Raw genomic sequence first — 14988 nt, 5'->3', positions numbered from 1 at the left:
GACACCGTTGGTGTGTTAACAGTAAGCCGGCGTTTTCAGTGGAAACGCTGACATTATGCACCGCTTTGAGCATCAGTCCATCAGTATCGTTGTTAGGATGGTGGTGATCTACCGTGTTGATCTACCTGACATGCTCAATACAGCGTTTTCAGCCCCTTGGCATTTCCGTGTAGACACAGATTTTTTTCACAGCGTTTTCAGATGAAACATTGTTGTGTAAAAAGGTCTTTAGTTTTGGACCATAGGTAAGAATGAGCAAGAAACTGAAAACACTGAAAGTTTTTCCACGTTTCCCAGATTCTGATATTATTTAAGGAGCAGCCCCTCGTGATATCAGAACCAAACTTCTGAGTCGTTGTAGTTAAGAGAAAAGTTACTCGTATTGAGACATTTTTGTAGTTTCATGGAAATTTTCTGGCAGAGCCGACACCAAACACTGAGCATTCAGCTTCTATGCTCCAAATATCTGGAACAAACTGCCAGAGGATATCAGGTCTGCTTAAACGCTCTGTTCCTTTAAATCCAGGTTGAAGACTCACCTTTTACAGCTGTCTTTATTAGAGCATTTTAACAATTCATTTAAATAACTTATTTTTTTAATGACACAGTTTTTTTATATTTTTTATATTTTTATCTTAAAATATGTTTTAAAATCAGTTTTATTTTATTTTTTTAATTTTTTTTTTGTTTTGTTTTTTATTATTTTGAATCTAATTTTTAATTGAATTTTAATTGTTTTCTTTTAATATGTTTTCTCTGTAAAGCACTTTAAATTGCCTTGCTGAAATGTGCTTTAATAAACTTGCCTTGTCAGTGATGGTGATAAACAAAGGTCTAAAGTTGATCAAAATCAGGATTAATTAATTACTGCACAACTGTCTCCCTCCAAACCCAGTTTTTCTGTAAATATTTTTATATTTTTGAAACAATTTGTCATCTGTGCATGCTTTTTTCAGTTACTTTAGGGTCATTTATTCGGCTGGGATGAAAATGTTTCAGGGAAAAAAAAAACCTAAAAAAGGAGAAAATGTAAAAATGTGTGTCTTGCTTGCCAAATAAATAATTTTAATCGTGTGGAGTAATTACACAACCTGTTGTGTATTTTAAGTGGATGATGTTAAAGTGGAGAAAAAATTACAGGAAGGAAAAAATGGAAATAATCGACTCAGCAGTTTTACGTCAGTTAGAAGCTCTTAATGTGAGTTTTGATTAATTTCTGATTAATCACTGAGCCCTACTCCCACAACCTCAGGTCAAACTCCACGTAGTCAGCGTCTCCACAGGTGATCCAGCCTGTGCGAGCCCTGCTTCCCACTTGGCGCTGTAGTTTATAAAGAGGAAACTTCCTCCTCTTCTCGCTGAGTCATTACACCGTCCTGTCTCTGCTCTCCAACAAAACAATAAGTCTGAGCTGCAGACTCCCCACGCCCTCCATCACGGCAGAGTCATCCTGTCTCTTCCTCTGACCCTCTCAGACTCTGTGCGGTGAAAACTTCATTAAAAGCCGAACGCAGAGCCTGATTGGTCCCCCTCTTTAATCATCTGCTGCGGGTCATGTGGGCTGAACAGCAGCAGATTATCAGCGTGTGTTTCTGCGGCTGGATCAGCTGTTTTCTGGTGCAAACTTTCGACCTTTTAGCTTCCAGGACAGTGGAGACAATCACAGCTGCCCTGGCGTCCTCTGAGCAGGTACGGAGCGCTCAGCACATACAGGAAAAACAATTACCCCCCCTCCTCCTGCTGCTGCCACCTCGCCCTTATGTTTGCCCTCTTAAGCAATCTCGATAGCATCTCTCCTTGCCGACAAGTTCATTTCTTCACCGTGATTCATCGGCCTAATCTTCACTCTTCAGGATGCACAGAGCGTTTCTAACCTGCACGGCACACAGAGGAGGTGGAGCACGCTGCTCCATTTGTTCAGGAGTGTCTGAGCGATAAATCAAACCACCCGGACTCTGTTTCTGTGAGCAGGATGTATAGACTTTACAGATATGTTTTTAAGCTGTAAGATACTCTCACAGCTGCAGAGTGTTTTTTTTTTTAATCTACCTGGAGTCAGCTGTGCTCAGGAGATAACACACGGCCAACACTAATCTGAGGGGAATAAACCTGGATCCAAGATTCATTCAGAGGCTGAGAGCGCGTACGATGACGAGTATGAGAAGATCCTGCAGTGGCTCCTTGTAGCTTTAAAAATGTTATTGAAATCAAGAATTGTTATTTTTCTTCCAGAGGGTATTGATGATTAAAGACACTGACACTAAATAAAATCCTGTGTTAACATTTAGTTGAACTAAATCTTCATCCCATCTGTCAATAAAGCCTGCCACCGCTCTACTTCACCTCCTACAACATCAACAGCCCACCAACTTTCCATGCACCTGTGGCTAACCTCAAGTTTTACAGCCCTGGGAAGATAACTACATCTACAAAAAGACTAATCTGGAAGAAAATACAGATTTTAATTCTGTGTGGATGGATTCATTTAACTGACAACGTGCTGGATTAATATACATGATTGATATGTAGTAAGACATTAGCAAACAACAAAAAATGATGATTTGAGCCAAACAATCAACATATGTTATCATTTTGTCATAAGTTTTTTTAAGTTAAGATTTGTTTTTTTGTTTTTTTTTTTTGCAAATTTTAAAATTTGCAAATCGATCATTTTTGGCAACTTTAAAAAATTTCAAAACAATTCTTTTAAATTTTGGCAAATGAGAAATTCTGTGCAATTTTGCAAAGTTTCGATTTCTGAGAAATTTTTCATTTTTCAAATTTTTGCAAATAATTACAAATTCACAATTTTTAAAAAGTTTTCCAAATTTATTATTTATTTTGCAAATTTTAAAGTTCAAATTGTTTTACCATTTTGGCAACTTTTAAAATTTCAAAACATTTTTTTTATTTTTTTTTTCAAAATCTGGAAATTCTATGCAATTTTTGGAAAGTATTGATGTTTCAAAAAGTTTGCATTTTTTTGCAAATTATTAAAAAATTCACAAACTTTTAAAACTTTTGTAAATATTTTTTTGCAAACTTTTAAACTGTCAAATTGTTTGACAACTCTAGCAACTTTTGAAATTTTCAAAACAAATTTTGAAAATTTTTGAAGACTGGAAATGCTATGCAATTTTATCAAAGTTTTGCTGTTTCAAAATGTTTTCCATTTTTTTTATTTTTGTAAATTATTACAAAATCACTTTTCTTTTCATATTTTGCAAAGTTATCTTTTTTTGCAAATCTTTAAATTTCAAAATTGTTTGACAATTTTAGCAACTTTTGAAATTCCAAAACATGTTTTGCAAATTGTTAGAAGTTGGAAATTTTGTGCAATTTTTTTCAAAGATTTACTTTCCAATAGTTTTGCATTTTTTTAATTTTTGCAAATTATTAAAAAATTCACAAACTTTTAAAACTTTTGTAACTATTTTAATTTTTGCAAACTTTTAAACTGTCAAATTGTTTGACAACTCTAGCAACTTGTGAAATTTCAAAACAAATTTTGCAAATTTTTGAATACTGGAAATGCTATGCAATTTTTTCAAAGTTTTGCTGTTTCAAAATGTTTTGCATTTTTTAATTTTGTAAATTATTACAAAATCACTTTTCTTTTCAGATTTTTGCGAAGTTATCTTTTTTTGCAAATCTTTAGAAGTTGGAAATTTTGTGCAATTTTTTCAAAGATTTACTTACCAACAGTTTTGCATTTTTAAAATTTTTGCAAATAATTAAAATTCACAATTTATGATTTTTTTTTTAATATTTGCATATTTAATAAAAAATAAAAAAAAACAAGGCCTCACATGTACTATTTTATTAATTCAAAAGAAGCTCCTTGTTTCGGTAATTTCTCACTAAAATTTAATTTTCAGTAAAATTTCAGACATTGTCTTTATTCTGAAGATAAAGTAGATTTTGTGGCTTTATTTACTGTAGCAAACTTTTGGGAGCTATTAATTGTCAGAGTGTCAGAGTTCATATTAAAAATTTGACACCAGTATTTTCACTTTTACTGCAGATGAATATCAGCTCCAAATATCAACCTCCTTGGCTTCTGATAATCGGCATTAGTATCGGCTCTGACAATATCAGTCTATCTCTGCTAAAAGAAGTAAAACTTAAAAACAAACCACCAAACAACATTCAGCAGTGAGTTTGCAGTTTGGATCTCTATCACAGTGAACTGGCTTTAATTTGGCGTCTGCTAAAACTTCAACTTGTGCCAGACTGTCCTGGACTCGTCTGTTTCTGCTACGTTTATACAACGCTAACATTACACGCTCAAAGTAGCATGCATAAACACATCCTGCTGTAATATGTGGATGAGGGTCGGCACAACACACTGTGTGTAGACAGACTGTGTGTTTATACTGTGAGCAGATCTGAGCGCGTGCAGGTGTTTGTCGGCATAACTCAGCGCCAGGTGCAGAGTGTGCCAAAACAAATCAGGGCTAACGAGAAGCGACTGTTTGGAGTTTGTTTTGTCTGAGCGGAGACTGATTCAGGGTCTGAGTGTGTGATACCTCAACATACGTATGCATGTTTTATTTTTACTCTATGACCCCTCTTTAATACCCCTCTCCTGGGTTCCTCCTGGGACCAGGCCTGGGGGTAGACCCAGAGCCTGCTGGAGGGATTATATTTCCTGTCTGGCCTGGAAACGCCTCGGGATCCCCCAGGAGGAGCTGGGAAACGTTGCTGGGGAGAGGGATGTCTGGGTCAACTTGCCTCGACTGCTGCCCCAGCAACCCACTTTCAGATAAGTGGATGAAAATACACGGACGGACCGACGGATGAAGAGTGTTTAACAACCAGACGACACTACTTTCTGAACAGGTCTTAAAACACATCCTCAAAGCTCAGTGAAGAGTCTGAAGCAAGTTATCTCAATATCGTTATTTTTGTTCAAATAAAAATTCATACTTCAGGTGAGTTGGAAGCACAATACGTCTTCCGCACCTCCACTGCAGTAGATGGCGCCAAAGAGCTAATCCGCTGTAAGTTTCCCATAAACTGTATGATAAATATAATCTTAAAGTGTAATCAAAATATTTTATTCTTAAACTTGATGATGTGGGTTTGATGCCGTGAACATTCATGTTTTCTCTTTATTTTTGGGTCAGTTGGTTTAAAATCATCTGAAGTTTAATTTTTTACAGTGTAGTAGACTGATTAGATAATAATGTTTTTTTTAGTATCAGTTTTTTTATGAGTAACTTTGGTTAAACCAAGTGATAATTATCAGTTTCACCAACTGACCACTTCTTTCACCAAATAATTTCTTGAAAAACTTGAGAAAACTTGATGCATTTTTTGTTTTCAAGTTAAGTGTTTGTATGAAACTCTGTACCTGACTTAATTTCAAATACAAAAAAATAGAAAAGTTGTTTTCAATCAAATAGTTAACTGTGTAATATATCACAACAAGTGTTGTGAGTATTTTGCCGATACTCACTCCTAAGTGATGCCTAATTGAATTTTAAACCTCATGTGCTGTGTCTAGTGAAAAGCTGAGGCTAAAACTGGGTTTTTATTCCAGAAACAAGTTGTGTTTTTCTTTAATGTAAAAAGCAGCTTGTTGCTGCAACTTTTTGACCTGTTTCAGATTATGGAGATCTTTTGTACATGCCTCTGCACCGTGTCTCCATAACAAACTGTAAACCTCAGACCAATTATTGTGAGCTGCACAATAATGGGTTGGATGCTCTGCTTTGGCGACCCGGAGGCTCACACATTGGTACACTGTCATTAATAAGGCAGGTCTTGGTCTGCTTTCCCACCTCTTATCTGTTTTTATTAGAGGTGTCCCAGTCAGATATTGATATCAGCAAAAAAACAAGTATCTGTATCGTATCGGAATGCATCAAAAATCTCCGATAAAAGCAGTTTCTGTTCCCCATTGGTTAATAATAAATGGGTCAGTTTTTTCTCATACCTACTGTTGCTGACGACTGTTCTTTGTTTGAATAATATCACTGAATCAAGCCTTTTCTAACATGACAAACATACTACAGAATAAGTAAAAAAGTATGCATGTTTAATGCTGATATCGTATCAGATTAATATCGGTATCAGCCAATACTCAATGCTGCAGTATCAGTATCGTATTGGAAGTGAAAATGTAATATCGGGACATCCCTGGTGTTGTGTGTGCAGCAGCAGCAAGCAGCAACCCGTGAAGGAAGCAGTTTACAAACATGGCAGAAAGGGCCTTTAGCTGACGAAAAGGTGGGACTGTTTCAGCCCTCTGGAAGTATTTTGGCTTCAAGTCGTCAAACATCCAGCAGAAGGACATTACTTGCAAAATTTGTCACGCTGTCGTGTCTGTTCCCCAAGGCAACATGATCAATTTATTCAAACATTTAAAGTTAAGCCACAAAGTGGTCTATGACCATGTTTTAAAGGACAAAAAGAGTCAAAAAAAGTGCCAGCTCGTCAGCTTCATCCAGCACCAACACAGTCCTCCATTAAGGACACTCTTTACAGTACCACTCTGTATCCCACCAGCTCCAGGAGACATCAAGAGATCACAGACGCTGCTACATTTATGCTACATTTAGGTTTTTAATCTCAGTGGGACCGACCACTTTAAATAAAGGTTAAGTAAGTGTTAAATAAAATTAATGGTTCATTTTGTTTTGAGCTGATCATGGTATTTGGTGATTTAAGTATTTGTCATTTAATGTTTTTGCGGTTTTGGATTTTGTTCTTAAATCTTCAGCTAAGTTAAAAAAAGCAGTTCGGAAGAAAAAAAAAAACAAACCAAAAAAAACTCTTCTTTTTTTTTTTTACTATTTTTTACCAGAAAGAAAGTCAAAAATTTTTTTTTTCTTTAAAAAAATTATAATAAAAAAAATTAGGTGCATTTCCTTTTTAGTGGCCCTAATCCTCTTCCTTTAATCTGTGATCAGTTCATTGTTTTTTTTATTTCTTATTCAAACTGATCAGAAGTGCAGGTTAAGTTTTATTCAACGTTATGACTTTTTCACAGCAAGAAGCCGACTTGTGTCGCTTTAAAACTCATTTTTAAAGACAGCTATGAGAGAAAAGGGAGAAAACTAAAACTGTTAAGGATTTTAGATTAAGAACAGTGAGCGGTGTCCTGAGGAAGTTAAGTAATTGTGTTTCAGAAAATCAGAATCTACTGGTTTCTCCCACCCTTCATCAGATTTACAGGCTGTGTTCAGTGTGTGCTCAGTGTGTGTTCAGTGTGTGTTCAGTGTGTGTTCAGTGTGTGCTCAGTGTGTGTTCAGTGTGTGTTCAGTGTGTGTCGTCTCTTTCTACGGCGACGTGATCTCTTACCACTCGCAGCAGCCTCCTCTGCTCCTTGAAGGTGGCACAGCATCCCAGCACGCCTGTTACCATGACGATGACTCCAGCCAGGACCAGGATGTAGGCCGAGGCAGCGTAGGTCTTGGAGGAGAGAAGGCTGATGTAGTCGCTCTTCTCCACCAAGGTCCAGACACCCACCGCCATCACAACGCCGCCTGCCAGCTGGGGGAAGAGGAGCACGGGTTAGAGAGTGAGACACACACACACACATACACACACACACACACACACACACACACACACGCTGACACACACACGTCCAACACTGAGGAGACAAAACTGAGAAGACGTTTAAATTATTCATCAGTCGAGTCTCCTTCACAGTGATGAAGGAGGAACCTGAGATTAATGCCTGACAACGGTCAGAAGGGAACTGATTGAAAAAAAGACCCGCCGCCGCCGCCACGTCAGATAATCTAATCTTGAATCAGATTATGCAGCAGGATGATTTGTGAATGAGCTGACTGAGCCGCGTGGGTCAGTAATCCACGGCTGAGAGTTCTGCTCAGACCCGAGAGATAGAGACGTCTGATCTGAGCCGGGGCGATTCGTTTAAAGGGGGGCGTTAGTCAGCAACTTTCCCAGCGTCTTAAAGCCCGGACTCAGCCTGGACTCAGGCCGGACTCAGGCCGGACTCAGCCCAGACTCAGGCCTGACTCAGCCCGGATTCAGCCTGGTTCGTGTTTATTCACCGAGCCCTGAAGCAGAGGTGGCCAAAATTCATTAAAGTCACGTTTATACTGAGAGAATGACCGAGAGCCAGCAGCTTTAACGACAGATAAATGCCCTACATGTTAACTCTTTAATTCAGGGATTTCTGTAGAAATCAGTTACTAGGTGGCGCCAAACCTCCTCATTCCATCATCACAGACTGATGACATCACGGCTCACCTGTCCCTTAGGTGTCTCTAATCCCAGATAATCAGTTTCCTGCGTAAACATCAGCAAACTCTGCTTCTGACCAAGGAACATGTTCTCCATTAGGGGGCGCTGTGGGGGAAATATGTCAGGATGGTTTTACGGCAGGATCAGGATCTGGATTTGATCAGGATTGGTTTTCAGATTCAGAATATTTTGACCTTAAACAATTTCAGCCAAAACTGTTTCTTACCCTGCATCATGAACAACTTCTAAAAGTAGTATTAGTACTCAATATGGGTGAGTACTCAAGAGGGGGTACTCTTACTGGTACTAAGTAACCTTGTTCCTTTCTCTGATTTTATTTAAAGGGATAGTTCAGTTTTTTTGAAGTGGGGTTGTATGAGCTCTATGTGACCACTAAGGACATTAGATACAGTAGAAAGTTGTCTCCTCTCCCTCAGTAAGACACAAACTTTAATCGATGGTGACGAGGAAATAGACGCTAACAGGGACAGACGGTACCAAATTCAAAGGCTATTTTCTCTGCCTACAAGAACTAAAATCAAAAAGTAATACCACAGTTTAAGAGTACGCTACATTAAATATTTTTTAAGTGAATTAAGTCTTCGGAAATATAAACATTTATCCGGACCTAACTAACTGGTCATGTGTCCTTTCGCTGTACAACTCTGTATAACTCATCTCACAGATTTTCCTGCTCTTCTGAATTCTGGAGTGTCCTGTAACAGCAACAACAACAACAATAGTCGTGGCAGCAGTAACACTCAGCATCTTGATGTCCAGTGTCCGCGGATGTTTCCTCTGTATTCCTTTCAGTCGCCATCTGTAGCAGCTCTTCTTCTGTGGACCCCGGTTCATACAGGTATCCTTTTGGTTCCAAAGTGAATGAAACTTCATCGTCGCTGTCATAGTCACTCATTTTGAATTTCCTACGCTGCCTCACAATCCTTAGAGTACAAACAAAAGAATTACGATACTTTATCAAACTTACACGAGGCTAAAACCAGCGCTCGAAGCATAGCTTGTTTACATTCCCTACAGCTGGAAGGAGGAGGGGGGACGGAGCGCACTAGCGCTGCGCGTAAGGACACATGACCAGTTAGTTAGGTCAGGATAAATGTTTATATTTCCGAAGACTTAATGTACTTAAAAAATATTTTATGTATCGTACTCTTAAACTGTGGTTTTATTACTCTTTGATTTTAGTTCTTGTAGGCAGAGAAAATAGCCTTTGAATTTGGTACGGTCTGTCCCTGTTAGCGTCTATTTCCTCGTCACCATCGATTACAGTTTGTGTCTTACTGAGGGAGAGGAGACAACTTTCTACTGTATCTAATGTCCTTAGTGGTCACATAGAGCTCATACAACCCCACTTCAAAAAAACTGAACTATCCCTTTAAGGAAATTAATGATGATTTTATCACAGGTCTTCAAGGCTTGAAGTTGAATCAATCAGTCAATATTCTACTGTGTTTGTAATAGTTAAAGATATATTATTCATATCAATTTATCTCATTTCACATGGATTTAAATGAAAAAATAATAATTTGACTAAAAATTATTTTTTTGTGTTGGTGGTGTTGGTAGTAGGGGGTCCAAAAAAATCGCAATTAGTTTATTTTCCAAAATCGTTCAGCCCTAGCTTTGGGTATGGACGAATACCAGTGAGGGAGCGCAGACCTCCGCCAGGCATATTGTGATTGTCACCAACACTTTAGTCCGACTTTAATGTTATACTCCCTTTCAGCAGACTGTCTGCTACAATTTGGTGTTAGCTGCAGGTTTTTACGATAATTTGTTTCCTGACAGTGTTGAAAATGATGATGACCCAGTACATATTTATTATTCTGGATCTTAGTATCCAGAATATTGCCAGGATCTGGATCGTACTTTAAAATCTGACAGAAATTATGGCGACCTTGTCTTGTATTGTTTTGCAAAGCAATCCGACCATTTATGATGGAGTTATATACACATATGGTGAAAACAGCCCTATCTCACAATGATAAAGAATCCTTTTAAAAAGTCCTGGATCCAGACGCTGATCCGGATCACCTCCAAAATGTAATCACTTCTTCATGATCCCATTTTGAAGATTTCCGGAAAATTTTACTAAGATCCGTCCATTAGTTTTTTAGCTATGTTGTTCTTCAACAAACAGACTCTCACAAACATATAACCTCCTTGGGGGCGGTAATAATAACCTGCATGCCCTACTAGCAGCAAAACAAAGCTTCAGAATGTGGAAAAGTAACTTTTCACTTGTGAACTTTCATATCCTGTAGACTGGTGATGCAGAAAAAAAAGGCAAAGAGCTGGTCGCCTGGGTCTACACCAAAGATCGGCCCCTTTCCACTGATACAGATCCTGGTATCAGTGTATCTCTAATATTGAGATATAACTTTGAACTATTTCCATTCTTCTTCTCTGGTTTAAGCCCTTTAATACAGACTTTCAGGTTTGCTTTGTCGTCTTTATGTGACAATAAAAATCATATATTCATAAATTTGGACCCTCTATGACCAACCTTCACCAATAAAAGACGACAGTGAAGTGTGTTTATATTCTATAGACATCCAGAGAATCAATCACTTCACAATAATCTGTTGGTGAAAAAAGCTTTGAAGAGGTTTTGTGATGAAGGACTTTGACTCTACAGGCACTTTATAATCCTTTAAGCAACATTATGTAGAAATCTGGAGCTGTACGGGTGCCAGGTTGGAAAAATGACTTAAAGCCTTGAGCTGACTGCTTCCTGGCTGCTGTGTTGCTTTCTCTTTTTTTCAGATGATATAAGTTTGTTTTCAGGGCCAGGAGGCCGAACCACGCTCCTCTCAGGAAATCCAAACCAGAGTCATCAGAAAGTCTGAATAAACCAGCATCAGATTCACCATAAAACCATCTTCAGTAATTTTAAGCTCACAAAGTATGAAGAAATAAAATTAGTGAGATATTACGACGACAGGCGGCAGATGGTGCAATGCAACACAAATCTGTCACCCAGCAGCCGTCAATCCAGCAGCCGTCAATCCCACAGTGGTTTAATTTAGATCTTCATTCAAAAGTAGGAGATGACGACTGGAGACGGACTAAACCACACCCAGAGACAGAACTTTACAGGAGCTGGAAAATCTCTTTCTTTAAATCCAGTTTCCAGTATCAGTCATTTTATGTGTCTTCTTTCTACAAAACCACATCAAACAGTTTCTGAAACTCGTTTTTCATTTGAATAAAGCTCCAACAACTTCCCCGTAACGCGGTCACTAACCACAGAAAAGCCCCGGCCCAGACAACCACAGCATTAAGCAAGCGGCTGAGGTCCAGCCCTTTGTGATAATCACTCAGCGTGAGATTGAGCTGCAGCTCTGTCTGCTGCTGCTGAGGCTCGATGCAGCGCAGGAATTAATGGAGATTTACCAAGAGTGACTGGAAGTTCAGAGAGAAGCACACTTTGCTGACCTCTAGTGGCCGAGAGAGGAACAGACCGGACCAAACAAAGTTCATAGAGCTCTGAGAGGACAGTAGATTGTGTTTTTATTTGATGTCTCGAGACATTGCAAGTGTGTTTACTTTCTAAAGACACGTTTTCTGCAACAACTCATTTTTAACAACCAGATATTTGAAAACTTCATTCATTCTAATGATTTTGATTTTTCTTAGAAAGTTGTTCAAACTTTAGACTTACAAAAAGTATTCCCTGTTATTTTCTTCTGAATTTAGACAGCCAATCCATATCTAATTCTTATTTCATTAATTTAGATTTTATTGTTTTATTTGACAAACTCTAAGTCAACACAGCCAAAAAAACTCAGGATTGTACCTTTAAATGTAAAACACTGATCAGCCAAAACATTATGATTGCTGACTTTTTACCTGAATACTGTTGATTATCTCATCACCTGTTGGTGGGGGTAATAGCTTTTCAGTAAAACCACTCTTTGCTTGTCAGGACAACATTAAATCTTAGTTGTCCCTAAACTTTTTAACCTTTAGTGAAAAGAAAACAGAGGTTATGGCGTTTGGACCAAGTGGCTCCTGTGAGTCCAACCTGTGGTGGTCTTGGACCCTTGACAGTGTATCTAACAACAACTGTTACCGATCTGGGTTTTGAGTCAGCCAGTGATTTTGCCTGATCGTATTCCCTTTTATTTACTGTTTTTAATATTATCTTTTTTTTATGTGTGCCTGTTTTTATTTTTATCTGTTTTTATGTTTTTATTTTACATACCAATACAGCCCTTTGTTCACAGCTGTGTTTGATTTTAAAAGTCTTTTATAAATAAAGTTGGTTTGGTATGGTACAGTACGGTACATTGGTGTGGTGCAGTACAGTATAGTATGGTAGAGTATGGTACGGGACGGTACGACACAGTAGGGTACAGCACAGTACGGTATGGTATGGCATGGTACAGTGTGGTACAGCGTGGTATGGTACGGTTGGTACGGACGGTACATTGTAGTATGATACGGAAAGTACAAGGTGGTGAGGTACGGTACGTTATGGTGTGGAACGGTGCAGTACAGTATTGTCTGGTAATGTATAGTATAGTATGGTATGGTATGGTATGGTATGGTATGGACAGTACCATGTGGTAAGGTACGGTACATTATGGTGTGGTACAGTACGGTACAGTATGGTCTGGTAATGTACAGTACAGTACAGTACAGTACAGTATGGTATGGTATGGTATGGTATGGTATGGTATGGTATGGTATGGTATGGACAGTACAGTGTGGTAAGGTACGGCACGTTATGGTGTGGTACGGTACAGTACAGTATTGTCTGGTAATGTATAGTTTGATATGGTGCATTATGGTATATTATGGTACGGTACAGTACATTATGGTTTGGTATGGCATGGCATGGCATATGTGGCAGTGAGTAAAACGGAAGCTGAAAAAACTAGTTTGTGGATGATGAGAGAGATGATGAGAGAGATGATGTGGGAGATGATGTGAGTGGCTTTGAAAAGGACCTCACTGGGATAGTAAACAACAGGGTCACTGTATCTCTAAATCTGCAGCTCTTTGAGTTCAGCAGGGGTCAGTGGCTACCACGATATGGTGTGGTATGGTACATTACAGCATGGTCTGGTTATGTATGGTATGGTATGGTATGGTATGGTATGGTATGGTATGGTATGGTATGGTATGGTATGGTATGGTATGGTACATTATGGTACAGTATGGTATAGTATGGTAGGATTAAGTAAAGTACAGTATGGTACGGTACAGTACATTACAGTATGGTACGGCATGGTATGTGTGGCACTGAGTAAACGGTTTGTCCTCAGAGTTGTTGTGCTGTCAGCAGAAAAAAAACTGTCCTGTGGATGATGAGAGAGATGATGTGAGAGATGATGTGAGCGGCTTTGAAAAGGACCTCACTGTGATAGTAAACGACCGGGTCACTGTATCTCTAAATCTGCAGCTCTTTGAGGTCTGCAGGGGTCAGTGCCTACCAAAAGTGTTGAAGGGAGAAAACCCGTGAACCAGCGATAGGGTCAGGCCCAGCAAAGACTTATTGATGTGAGAGGAAGGCTGGTGTGTTGTTTGAAGAAAAGAAAAGCTGCTGAAGCTGAATTGTTGAAAAGTTGAAGCTGGTTTTGAGAGAAAGATGTCACAACAGCTTTGACTTTTTCAGTTTGTTGTTTGAGTTTCTGAACAACACACAGGAAAACTGTGATGTGATGACTGATCAAATCTTGTATCTGGAGAGTTTCTTCAACTTCTATCACACAGAAAGGAAATCTGTGGCTCAGCATCTCAGAAACTCAGAGCTGATCCTTTGAGTGATTTCACACACTGAGAACATGATACACACCCTCCTCCCTCACACCCTAAAGACACACACCCTTCTTCTCCTGACGCTGAGGCGGCTGCTGTGATATTTGACTCTATTTTGCACCACGGGGTGAAACTATGAGATCAGTTATTTCTGCTGCTTTCATCCCAAAATGCCACATTCTTGACTCTGGAAAGTTTGAGCGGATCGGGCAGTGAATGCATCGTCTGTGTCCTGGGTGAAGGCACGCAGCAGCTCTGCTCCTCTGAGCTGGAAACGCATCAGGCGGTTATCTTTGGTATGAATAGAGAGGCTTTGTTGGAGGAGCTCTGTCGGCTAATTTTACCTTTTTAGACATTTTTACACAAAACATTCATGACCACAAAAGCACAAGTTTCTCTGTCTGTCAGAGTCAGAAGAAACTCGACATTCTCCAGCTTTATGTTGGCATTTTTTTCCTGAGATCTCAGACTTTCTCCTGGTGAGCAAAATGTTATTTGGACCAAAAGTTTTGCTCAAAGTGACTCTTTCATTTTGAAGACACGCCTGGATTTTGAAGAAAACTCTTCCCAAAGCACGCAGGTAATTTAAAGGACAACACAAACACTCAGGTAATTACGTTCTTTGAGCAGGATTAACTTTGTCAAAGTGGAAACTTACCCAGAAGAGAAAGTTGAAAGTGAAGAGGAGGTACTTCAGGCAGACGGTCCCACATGTTTCCTTTTTCTCCTCGTAGGCCCCCATTCTGGGAGAGACGACAGATTTAGTGTCATTTATAAAATCATAAAAGACATAAAACCATGTGATAAAGACCAAAATCTCTGAATTTCTTCAGGTTATGTGTGGTAAGATGATATATACTGTCAGTAAGTGAGACAAAACAAAGATCACCACTGGTTCCTTTGTTTACTGAGGATGTGGAAATTTTATGGACCACATGATCCAACATCTTCACCCACCAAAACCAGCTGGTGAAACAAAGC

General features: G+C 38.9%; 1 protein-coding gene across 1 annotated transcript in view; it reads right to left on the bottom strand.

Moving 5' to 3' along the window:
- The window catches only part of LOC141787972 (CD151 antigen-like), a 42392-nt gene that overhangs the window by 20357 nt on the left and 7047 nt on the right, over positions 1–14988 (bottom strand). Inside the window, exons 2-3 of the mRNA XM_074666738.1 lie at positions 14666–14750; positions 7309–7500 (exon numbers count right to left, since the gene is read on the bottom strand). Of these exons, the coding sequence (XP_074522839.1) occupies positions 7309–7500; positions 14666–14749 (276 nt within the window). The 5' untranslated portion in view covers position 14750. The remainder of the gene's footprint in view (positions 1–7308; positions 7501–14665; positions 14751–14988) is intronic.

This window comes from Halichoeres trimaculatus, unplaced genomic scaffold (assembly GCF_033239565.1).
Source record: "Halichoeres trimaculatus isolate MK-OKI-2021-1 unplaced genomic scaffold, fHalTri1.1 fHalTri1_scaffold_3, whole genome shotgun sequence".
NCBI lineage: Eukaryota > Metazoa > Chordata > Actinopteri > Labriformes > Labridae > Halichoeres > Halichoeres trimaculatus.
The sequence above is the reverse complement of the archived record's forward strand: the minus strand, read 5'-3'. Positions and strand labels throughout refer to the sequence as shown.